The 11982-nt window shown below is 44.9% G+C and overlaps 1 protein-coding gene across 1 annotated transcript in view; it reads left to right on the forward strand.

Moving 5' to 3' along the window:
- Positions 1-11850, forward strand: part of rttn (rotatin) — a 29525-nt gene extending 17675 nt beyond the window's left edge. Inside the window, exons 31-49 of the mRNA XM_070986508.1 lie at positions 256-414; positions 696-773; positions 1458-1656; positions 1742-1839; positions 1948-2035; positions 2374-2575; positions 2950-3040; positions 3560-3710; positions 3949-4086; positions 4928-5130; positions 5287-5392; positions 5609-5706; positions 5931-6008; positions 6447-6573; positions 9227-9420; positions 9817-10081; positions 11193-11296; positions 11503-11572; positions 11682-11850. Of these exons, the coding sequence (XP_070842609.1) occupies positions 256-414; positions 696-773; positions 1458-1656; positions 1742-1839; positions 1948-2035; positions 2374-2575; positions 2950-3040; positions 3560-3710; positions 3949-4086; positions 4928-5130; positions 5287-5392; positions 5609-5706; positions 5931-6008; positions 6447-6573; positions 9227-9420; positions 9817-10081; positions 11193-11296; positions 11503-11572; positions 11682-11761 (2529 nt within the window). The 3' untranslated portion in view covers positions 11762-11850. The remainder of the gene's footprint in view (positions 1-255; positions 415-695; positions 774-1457; positions 1657-1741; positions 1840-1947; positions 2036-2373; positions 2576-2949; positions 3041-3559; positions 3711-3948; positions 4087-4927; positions 5131-5286; positions 5393-5608; positions 5707-5930; positions 6009-6446; positions 6574-9226; positions 9421-9816; positions 10082-11192; positions 11297-11502; positions 11573-11681) is intronic.
- Positions 11851-11982: the final 132 nt, after the last annotated feature.

Consider the following 11982-nt stretch of genomic DNA (forward strand, 5'->3'; position numbering starts at 1 on the left):
TCTAAAAATAAAGTTCCCGCACAAGTAAGTCTAAGAGGCTCCCTTGACGGGGTAGACTCTGTCTTTGCCACCGTCAATTTAAATGCCAGTCAGCACGGCCACATTCCATATTTGATATTACTATACACACTGTAGGTGACCTGAAACATTAGCAGCATCCAGGATTTAGTCTGTGGATCTTTATACACCTACAACATCCATTCCTCTGTTTCTCCTCAAACATCGACCCAAATCCTGTCTCCCCTCTCATGTCAGGTGAGGTTTGCCAGTTTGGGGTTAGGCGCAGCTCTGTCCTCGGTGCCCAGTGGGTGCCAGGCTCTGTGTGCCAGCTGTCAGAACATCAGCGGAGGTCTGTGGGGCACGTTGCTCAACTTCCTCCTGGATCAGCAGGAGAGCAGCATGGTCCGCAGAGAGGTACGATGGCAGAAATGCAACTCTGCTCAGCTGTCTGTACAACATGTTTTCTTTATTGCTGCACTGGAAATAAGTAACATCCTGCAAGGGTCAAAATACAGAACGGTTCCACACTTATATTAACACAAGTGAGGGAAGAGTAAGGTCAGAAAACGTGGCTGGACTTCTTTGTATTACTAGCCAAATACAGGCAGATGGCACTGTTGCTGATGCAGTCTTAACTTGACCCAGAGTGTGTGCGTCTCTCACTTTTTTTTTTTTTTTTTGGCTTGTGTGTCCAGGCTGCATTTATCCTGCAGAACTTGCTGGTGATGCCCATGCCTGCCAACGCAGAGGAGGCCAAGGACTCCCACTGGCAGGTCAGCAGCTCTGCCAGCCAGTTAAAACGCTTTTAGACCGTGAACTGTTTTCTCTCTCTGTCTCTTTCAGTTTCTCTTTGTTTCCATCCCCTCTCCGGTCCTCCCTCCCGTTCCTGCCTCCCCTCTTGTTGAGCCCTGCAGGGCGCAGACCAGGGTTGTTGCCAGAATTCGAGCTCTGCTGGGGCACAGGCCTCCAGCACTTACATCCAAAATAATTAAGTTTAAATCTCTGTCAAAACACCAACAGCGTCTTAATTTGGGATGTCATGACGGGATGTCTCCCTTCAGGATGAAGGGTGAAAACGAAAAGTATTATTTCTTCTCATCTTTTAAAAGCAAGGCTCATTGCCTAGAAAAAAAATAAAATCTGGTCCAGTTGTAATTCCCAGAAAAATGTAAAACTTAAAAACAAGGCTTTTAGAAGAAAAATACTATGACAACAAAAAGCTCATGTAAAATAAATCACTGCCACAGCTGAATTTAAAGTTGTCTTCAGTTTAATATAAAATGTGGAGAACACAGATCCAGTGACCTTCAGTCAAAGTAAAACCCACCTGGATTTTGCCTTCAATCCATCTATTTGCTCCTTTTTCTCACCTCTGTTTCCTTTACCTCGTTACTGATGAAGACCGAGTGCACTCATCCCTCTGCAGCTGTTCCCACATCAACTCTCTCCTCTTGCAGCACCCGTGTGTCCATGATGAGGTGTCTGGTGTGTCTATGGTGGGTCTTCCGGCGCTCCAGGCTCTGCTTTACCACTGTCAGTACTTTCAGCATGTGGCTCTCTCTGCCTCCAACTGTTTCCAAGGCAGGTACACGTTCCACCTGCAACCTCGTGCTGATGCCACCACCGGACCAAGTCGTCAGGAAAACAATTCGCTGGGTAGGTTTTATTTTTGTGCGTTTGGATTTTCGCATTGTTTTTCCAGTCTAAGTCAGTGTGTCATCATGTGTGTATGCTTGACTAGATTCTGAGAATTCTCTGTGGTTTTGGAGAAGCGAGCCACCGGCACCCACGATCAACTCCAGCAGACCTTCCAGCTCCCTCTCCACATCCAGCACAGTGGTCAGCAAAAAAAAAACAAAACACACACATGCACACACACTAAGATGTTGGAAATAAAGCGCTGCATTAAGTCAAGTGGATCATCATATCTTCATGTTGTCATTGCAGGTAAGAGGTTCAGGGTTGCACACCCCTAAGGGTCCCTCCCCATTGAACATCACAGAGGATACTCCTGCCAGCAGACTGATGGCTCAAGGTACTGCAGAGAGAAATGTGTGTGTATGTGTGGGCGCACGTGCATTCAGTGTAAAAGCAATGCAGCATGGTTTAGTTTTTCATACCTCATAAACCGTCACGTTATTTTCCTTTGAAACATCATTGTGGTCGGTGATACATATGAACTAAAACCATTCCCCATGTTTGTGTATTTGGGTTTTTGTCTTCTATATACAAATTAAGAAGTGGAACACTGTTCGCTGGTGTTTCACTCAGTTTGGTGTTTTTGATTATGTGGTCACAGCGTCTCTCGCTCCAGACAGTGTGTGAGCCACTGGGGAGGCGTCTCTATTAGCTCTGTATTGATGTGTCTCACAGGCCAGAGTGACACAGACACCAGCGACTCCGTTACCTCCCAACACTCCCGACAGGGCGAGCCCTCAGCAGTGGAGCCCGTTGTCATGGTAACGCCCGACCTCATGACGGCCCACTGTGGCCTGCTGACTAACCTGCTGGCCATCCTGCCAGATTTCACCCTCACCGCCATCCGACACAACCAGCTCCTCCAAGCACTCGCCGGGTAAGAGGTTTGCACGCCGCATGTCGACACCGCCTGCTCTTATGTGTTAATCATGACAAAAACGGGGAGAGAGCATCATGTTGTAATCTTTATTGAAAATATTAAAATGTACATCCAGGATAAAGTCCTCACTTGTTATATTCAGCCGGGTGCTGAAGTGTTTAGTGGTAAGTTGGCTAAGTGAATTGATTGATGGAAAAGTCATAAAATCAACATATTTTTGTCATTTTGTTTATCACCATTAAAGATGATCTGAATAAATGTGTGTATATTTTATTCAGTGGAGAATTAATGTTAATTGTAGCCCTCGTCCCCTCCAGCTCGTTTCTTTCAAAAACACACACTTCAACACCATCTTTTCTTTTCCTCGTCAGTCTGGTGGATATTGGGCCCTTTGAGAAATGTCTGACTGAGCTGAAGAGACCCAACATCTTACCAGGGGAGAGAGAAGACATCAAGGGGCAGGTGAGGAACACTGTGATCGACAGTTCTGAAGAGTTTTTCAACTTTTTCTTAGTTATTATGACTTACCAAAAAAAGAAAAAAAGAAAAAGAAAAATGTGGGTTGTTACAGTACAGTGCCAGCTTCAGTGCAGCACTGGGTTGTCTGAGGGCACCTCCAGATTTTTGGTGTGGGTGGAAGCTCAAACTCAAAAAAACATCATTGTTTTTATGGCTCGGAAAATTAGCTTTTAAAAAAGAATAACTTGTTCTTAGTACACATGCGTTTCAATCTTCTCCCTAACCTTAGCTGCTCAGTACATTCGTGCAATCTGTTTGAGTGGTTAATCATTCTTCCTGTGTGTGTGTGTGTGTGTGTGTGTGTGTGTGTGTGTGTGTGTGTGTGTGTGTGTGTGTGTGTGTGTGTGTGTGTGTGTGTGTGTGTGTGTGTGTGTGTGTGTGTGTGTGTGTGTGTGTGTGTGTGTGTGTGTGTGTGTGTGTGCGTGCGTGCGTGCGTGTGTGTGTGCATGTGCATGTTTCTAGTCTGTCACTCTACTTCAGTTCCTGTCCAGCTTCTGCAAACTGCTGCAGTCGTGTGTCACGGTGAGCCAGGAGCTGATTGGCCAGATGGACTTCCTGAAACAGCTGTTGACTACTCTGGTGGCCGTGCTCACGCTGGACACCAAAGGATTAGGTCAGAGCCTTATGTGAAATCCAAATGGAAGTCATCGTTCTTAGCAAATAAAGTTGATAATGATAATCCAAAAAATACTTCATGTATGTCACCATTATTGATCCGTTTTTGAGAAACCATCAATGATGCTCCAAAGTCTAACCGGCTCTGCCTGCAGTGTGTTCTACACTGTGATCCGTGTGTGGCTTCGTGGCCGTCTCGTGTCATTAAATTTGTGAGTCACTCTTTCCCTCTTCAGACGCAGGTACCCGAGACGCGGTTTGTGTGTGCTGGGCAGACGTGTTTATGCTCCTGGCTACTCTGGTGAGGAGGGACAGCTCAGCAACGTACCCATCTGTCTCTGCTGCGCTGGGGAGACGCTGGCGGACGTTTGCAGGTACACAGATACTCTGCTCTGTTTGTGTGTGTGAAGTGTGTGTGTGTGTGTGTGCGTGCATTTGCTAAAGTCAGTAAAAGTGACAAAATTAATTCTGGTTTAGGCTGCAGAATCGGTCCTCCAATCATCTGTTGTGGATCATTTCCCACAATTCACAATCGTAGATTATTGTCTTTTTTGGAAACATTTAGCCGTTTGGTTTAATTTGAATAGCCCTGTGAGGTCTACAAGTCAGACCCTTGATACATGATGAAATTGGGCTGTAAAAGCATTTTTTTCATAATCATAAAAACTGATAATCATGATTAGGGTAATTATACTGATTGTGGTAACTCACTAAATAACCAGGATTAGCATTTTAGGTATAATTGTGCAGCTTTAATTCTGGTTCCAAAAAAGAGAAATTGTATCATATTAACACATTCTTTGCATCATTACTGAGCGTATTAGCTCCTCTGAACAGATGCTAGGATAGGATAATTGCATCCTGTCCTTACACTACCTCCATTCCTCCTACACATCTTCTTCTGTGATTAATGGCGCAGCAGGGAAATCTGATGAGTCCAGTAAAAGATGAATGCTGAGCCTTTGTGCGTGTATTTATGTCTGTGTGTATATGTTTATGGTAACTGGGTGTCTGCATACACATTCACATGATTAGTGTGTCCTCCACTGGTGCATGCTGCCTCAGTCATGGACAAATGTCTCGCTGTCAAGGGATTTGAACAATGGATTTGCCTTTTTTTTTGTCTTGCCGTGATTCAGTGTGTATTGCTGAGTCATTCATTAAAAGAAAGCTATTCTCCCATCAGATCTCCTCATTTTCCCCGTGTGTCTGCAGGAACATTATCAGCGTGTGTGAACGAGAAGCAGGCCGACTCTCTTCTTCACACAGTGGCTCTGCAGTTTCTCTCGACAGTTTTCGCAGAGGAGACAAAGAGTCAGGGTGTCGAGGTCACAACCTCAAACTCTAAACACGCTCCTGCTTTGTGTGACATTGTGAATGGCCCCTCGGCCGGCCAGCTGTGTGAGCTGTTACTGCAGGTAGGTGGAGGTGGTGTGGGGGCACGTGGGCGTCTGTCTAGACCATGGTGCACAGTGGGAGTGTTTTTTTTTACGTACAATCATGTGTGTGCGCTCATGGTGAAGTTTCTTTCAAGAGTGTGTTATTGTGCATTCCTCTTTGACTTCTCATGCCAGTGTTTGGAGAAGAGGACCTTTCAGGACCCTTTAAAAAAGCTGACAGCCAGAGCTCTGATGACACTGCTCGCCTGCAGTCCCACAGCTCAAAACCATGCAGCCAGAGGTAACTCCCCAAACCTCAGGCCGTCAACTGTTAGATACTCTTTGAACATTTAAAATGAGTCACTAGCTTGTTGTCTGGGGATCCCCAGAACCCCGGAAAAGTCAAATATCATCAGTAGTCCATCATTGAGAGCTCTTTTCTGCCTGTTATGGTGGATATCTTCCTATAACTTGTCATTTAATGTGAGGTTCCCATTCTGAACTTTTTTTTTCCTAGCTGGTCTAATTGACAGCTGTGTGGAGCAAATGAAACAAACTCACTCCCATCTCCACCTGGAGTCTGTCCGACCCGGCAAGGCTTCTCACCGCAAAAAGGTGAGCAGAGACCGGCTGGAAATTTCCAGCGTCGGCCTGTGTTTGTTTTTTCCCCCCCATTGGATATAATAACAATCTGAATCCAATATGAATGAGTTTTTGGATAAATATTATGAATATCTGTCATAGTTCTCAGCAGTTATTCCCCTTTGCTGTAATGGAGCAGTAAAGACACAGTAGCTTTTAACCATATTGGTCTTTGTTTTGTCTTTCTACATCATCAGGAAGAGGCCCATCTGAAGGAAGTCAAGCTGACTGTGGAGATCCTGCGGAGTGCTCTTTACCGTAACGATGAATGCAAAGTGAGCCTCTGTGCCTGCCTTTTAATTTCCCACTGCTAATTGGTTTTTAATGGAACCTCAGAGTACCAATGCTGTGCCTGTAAATGGGATTCCGCTAAATGTGCATGGTCCTGCTAACATCTCAGCAAGTTTAGCTTCTTAAGCCCTGTAATGGCATTACTTATGAAGCATATTAGCTGGTTTTCATTTTCTAAGTGGCCTTTCTGTCACTGGTGGTTACCTTGGACTAAATGGCCAGGGAGGCTGTGCTGCAGTGTTTACCCTGCCATTATTCTCCTCCCCGTGTGCTTCTCCTACTAGGAAAATGTTGAAGCATTTCATGTTGATTACTGCCATCTGTGTTTCTGCAGTGACATAAATCATGTACATGCCTGTATATGGGTCTATTCCTATGCAAGTGAGTGTGTGTGTTTGATCCATTTGTATTTGTGTGTGTAGGTGGTGGCCACAGATGCTCGCCTAACACTGGCACTCTATGCTCTTTGGCCTTGGCTCCTATTGGACGACCCCACCATGGAGGCGGCGCTGGAGCTCCTGTGTGTCTACACGGCCAATTGCGCCACAGGTCTGTTTGTGTGCGCGCGTCTGTCTGTATGTCTTATGTGTTTGTGCAGGCACTGTGCCTGGCCCGTGCCAGCCCATCGCCTCTGTCTGCGGTCAGCAATCTGACTGAGTCACACACACTTTGCACTGAGGGCCCCATTGTCCTCTCCAGTGACCACTGAACAACATTGTGTCTCACTGTATAAGACCAGTGCCTGCTTGCCTGCCAGTCACAATGGGGCACAGTGTCGGGATGTAGGGATCAGGCTGCATGGCTGTCTCACTGTATGTATGGCAACGGGTTTCAGACCAGTAGGAGATGATGTGGCAAAGCACAGAGCATCTCTGTGTTGCCTGAGATTCAGGCATTCCATCATGCAAATGTAAGAATTGTGTCTGTGGAAATCAGAGCAGCAATAGCTTTTTGAAAAGAGGAAAGGCAAGATTCATGGGGAGGAAACAGTGGGGAAATTTTACTTTGATAAACGGCTTGTGGTGCCTTTGATGAGTTTGTGTGTGCGCACGCACGTGTGCGTCTGCGACTTGTGTAGCTGCGCAATGGAAATCAGTTTCATCAGTGAAGGAAAGGAAGTTTCATGTGCAACACTTATGAACGTTTGTGTGTGTGTGTGTGTGTGTGTGTGTGTGTGTGTGTGTGTGTGTGTGTGTGTGTGTGTGTGTGTGTGTGTGTGTGTGTGTGTGTGTGTGTGTGTGTCTGTCTTTATGTGTATCTCTGTTTGATTGGCACCTGTTCCTCAGTGGGTGCGTTCGCTCTGATCTAAACTCACTCGCTTTAGACCTCTCATATGCTCAAGCTGTGAAGCACCAGAAATCAGTGAAGTCGGGCACAGTATCTCCCTAAAGGTTAACCGAACAGCAGGTTGTGTTCAGGCTGCATGCAGCCAGGCTTAGTATTACACCATCCGCCCTCAGGCTACCATTTTGTCTCCTGAGACTGCTACATTTCTACTGAATGTTTCATCTCCAGTGTTCCTCCTTCATCCAAGGCTTTGTTTGCACTGCTAGTTCAAGTCAGATTGTTGTTTTCATCTGTGCCACACATATTTCCACAGATATTTTTGTAGCAGCCCTAAAACTTGCTCCCTCAGACAGACAGAAAGTTTAAAAAAAAAAAAAAAAATGTTTTTTCTACACTTCTATGAAATGATCAATTCTATATGGTTGCAAAAAAAAAAAAAAAATCATGAGATTTGTAGCAGCAGTGGGGGATGCCTTTGACTCACATCAGTAAAGTAGATCCATTATAAAGCAAAGCTCCCTTGTCAATTCTGTGATAGACCAGCTTTCTTGACAGGTATTGAGATAACCTCAGGCTAACATCAGCATACGCCTGTTGCTGTACGTTACCATTCCAGCATTAGTATAACCAACAAGCTGTCATGTTCTCCAATAACCAACATCAATCAGTGTCAGGCTATATCTTGTCAATGCTCTCTGTCGTCAGCTAGCTAATTTCTGGATTCCATATGTAATCTGCAGCTGCAGCAATTAGTCCTGTTAGTTATACTGATGTGAATATGGTGCCAAAAGAGAGATGTTTTTATTCGTATCACTTATTACTATGTTATCTGTTCGTGTTTACATTTCTGAATGGCCCTGTAGTCGAATAAATTGTGGCCAGAGCCTAGGGCTAAATCTTTTCCCTCCCTCCCAGAAGATGGTGTTTTTCATCATCAGTCAGAGTGTTTTCATGGTGAATGAAGATTAAAAGCCAGTTAAAAGATTTTAGAAAAGACAACTTTCATTGCTGTTTTAAAGTTAAAGGTGCGGTTTATTCTGTCTTTGCACAAGCGCTCCACTCTCCATTGTTTTCAACATTTTGGCCAAACGATCTATGCACGCACACGCACAGCCATGTTTTGGTATCGCGGGCAGACAGCCGTGCAGCCCGATGGGTCAGTCTTTATTTTTGCGGCCGCTGGTGCCGCCGTCTGGGCAGCGAGCTAGCTTTAAGATAAACAGAAAGAAGCAACCAGTGCCATCAATAAAAAGAGAGCATTTTGCTGAGTGTCACACTGTGTTTGCACTGGACTCGTCTTGGTGATAAAAGTGGCTGCTGAGGCTGCTAACAGCACGCAAAACTACAGTCTGACAGAGCAATTACAGAAATGTGACTGTTTTGATTGATACCTTTGAGCTAAACAGACTGCAGCCACTGTTTGCTTATCGCTAATGGTATATCATAAGGTTAAAATCACATTAGCCGCTCCCACAGTCCACTGCTCAGAGTTTGACCGTTGCCCTCAGTGGATTAGGAAGGAGCAGTTGTTGTTTTTGATGTCGGCACAACCATGTCAATCAGCGCTACCCTTGACTGGCTGCCTTGGGGGCAGTGAGCAAGGCTTGTGGCATTTGCATCATGCATTGATTATTGCTCTTTCCATTAAAGACACAGGGTTAGGGTTGGAAAATGATGCTGCTTTGAAACAGACCTCCATCCTTTTTCTGCTGTGCTTTGTGATTACTGCGCACAATGAGCTCCTGCCTACTCACATTTCACAGCATATATGGTACATGTGTGCATGGGTGTCTGCTGGTATGTGAGAGATGTACATGCTTCAATGACTCACACAGAGACGCAGTATTTGTGAAACAGATTTTGATAAATACCAGAAAAGTACTCATGAATGTTTCTTTTTTTTTTTTCCTTTCAGCATGCAGTTCGCTTTGTGGCAGCGGCTCTGGTGGTGCACCAGGATCTAAATGCACACTTAGCAACTCCCTGATGCACTCTGTCATGAAGCTGGCCTCAGGGGTCGCCCCAGATAACAGCCCAATCCAGAAGCTGGCCTTCGCTCTCTTGGCTAACCTCGCCATGTCACGTGACTGCAGAGGCCTCCTGCAAAAGGTACAAGCCTGATACACAAGTGTACATAAACTTGAAGACATTAAAACATGATTTTTTTTTTTCTTTTTGTCAGAGTGACATTTTATCCAGTAATGCTTCACTTTTTGCCCCAAATGAGGATTTTTTTTTTTAATGTGTCTGTTCAAATGAGCCAATTCAGCAGTTTTCTTAAGTTCCTTTTCACTGAGTGTGAAAAACAAATTTACAAGTCAAATTCATTTAAGTGTGATATGCAGCGTTATGGACTTAAGAAGAATTCATAGCACTGACTAAATGACATAAGCTTCTCTCTTCTTCGCCTTCACACTTACACCACGCTGCGTGGGGAGCAGCTCTTACTGATCTGTTCACATGACCCCAAACCTCTTCTAACTTCTCTTTCTGCCTCATTCTCAGAGTAATTTCCTGCAAGCCTTCCTGTCCGTGCCAATGCCCAAAGCGGGTGGTGTTAAAACCACGTCTGCAGGTTGCAGCCTCATGGGCCTGTGGCTGAGGCTGCTGGTCAGTCTCTCGTTCGCAGAGGACGGCCAGCAGAGTATACTTAGGGTGACCGGAGCCCTGGAACTGCTGACAGACCTGGCAGAACACCGGCGCCACGCGCTGCTCGCCCTTCACAACCTGTGCTTCTGCCCTGCCAACAAGCCACACGTCATTGCCAACGGTATGGACGGGAAGTGGGTTAAACTTCACTTCTCACACAAGATATGAAAGCGTTAAAACAGCTAAGTATAGATGAGGAGGAGAAGAAGCTTTCATTTGTCCATTATAGACTAAATGAATGTAAGCAAAATGTCAAACTATTCCTTTAACTCCTTCAAGGTGAATCTCAACTGCTTTTAGGCACTTTTACTTCATTTTGGTTCCACAAGTGAACTTTGTGTTTTCCTCTTTTTTTTTATTAGAATTTCCATTTCCAAATTCCACGTTCCTTCCATATAAATTCAGCCTTTTCCAGCCCGTACAAGCCCAAACATACGCTGTCTGCCGAGCATGAAACGGCAGAGGTACGTAAGCAAAAGCAAAGCAAACAAGCGGTTCGGTGAAGAAAGGCAAGCATCCAGCAAGCTTTGGAGTCTAAGAGTAGTATTTTTTGTGAGGAGCACCAGCTCGAGCCAAACAGGGTGAATAACACTAACATTCAGCAGGTGGCCAGAAAAACAAGTGCAGTGGGATCATCGTGTTGGTCTGTATCTGCCGGCTGAGTACATGAAATGTGCAAATCTTTAGTAAGACATAGAAATACAGAGTACAGTGTAAGTTTGGCATCTATCATTCAATAACTTAGGAAGAAAGCATCAAGTGTAAGAAGATTCTAGAACATGTAGGTGAAGAAGGAAGGAAGGAAGGTGAGGAAGCCGGCTAAAAAAAAATACATTACCACCCTCAAACAGTGCAAGCTGCAGGTGGGAGTTGTAGGACCAGATGGGTGAAATCATGTGACTGTATTTTTTGTTTCCTGTGGAAAGATCACATTTCCTGCGTGTGTGCGTGTTGTGCTTTCAATATCTCAGTCAGCGGTGATGAGCGAGAGGACCACATTACCTTTGTCACATTTCTGCAGGAATAAGTAAAAGTGCAAAACGATTGTTGCTGTGAGGTACGAGGAAATGACCCAGATAAAGACAGTGTCGTGACACCTTGCACCTCAAAATATCAGCATGTTGTGTTTTCCAGGGAAAGGTTTACTGTATGCTTGTATGTCATCTGTGCTTTAATAAATTAAATCTTTGAATTGATGAGCGCTTTTCATTATCTTTATATCTTTGCTCCAGACAAAGCCATGAAGGCATTGCTGCGCTGTCTGGAGCGTGAAGACATGGAGACCCGCTGCATGGGAGCGTCCGCACTGTGGGCGTTGCTCCATAACAACCAGAGGGTACAAACACACACACGCATCCCCGCATTAAAACTTCATTTTAGTGACTGGCTCGTGTTGGAGTTTATTGGTGGTACATGTCCAATTAAATCCCTCTTCACCCTGAAAGCTTCCATTGTCCTCTCACACGCGGATCAGATGATCAACCTTTTTATCTCTGATCAAAACAACTCGCCCTAATCTATGTTTCTACTTTCCCCTCAAAGGCCAAGACTACTTTGAAGTGTCCCTCGGTCCGATTGAGAATCGAGGAGGCGCATGCCGTCTCTAAGAAGGGTATGCATTTATTCACTTTGATGACGCACGCGTATCAGCACCTGTCATGGCGCTCCGCATTTGCATGTCCAAGTGTTTACGAATGTGCTTTTTTCCCTCTAAACTGCAGATGCACAGAGCAGTCAGGAGCCTGTGAGTGCCTACCTGTTGAAGTGCCTTGAAAACCTTTCCCAGCTGCTGAATAACTGAATGTATTTATATTCTTTGTTTTGTATCATGTTTTCTACTGAACAAATCTGAATTAATTTTGATATTAAAATGCCAAGTGGCAGATTCAGCTGCTGTCTCGCATCGCCTGATTTCACTCAAACAAATTGTGCCAACTCGAGTCATACTTTGTGGCCATGTTCATTTTTCACCACCACCACTCTTGTGGTGAGCCACCATAAGGTTTTATTTTATTTATTGAA

Source organism: Chaetodon trifascialis, chromosome 18, assembly GCF_039877785.1.
Source record: "Chaetodon trifascialis isolate fChaTrf1 chromosome 18, fChaTrf1.hap1, whole genome shotgun sequence".
Classification (NCBI taxonomy): domain Eukaryota; kingdom Metazoa; phylum Chordata; class Actinopteri; order Chaetodontiformes; family Chaetodontidae; genus Chaetodon; species Chaetodon trifascialis.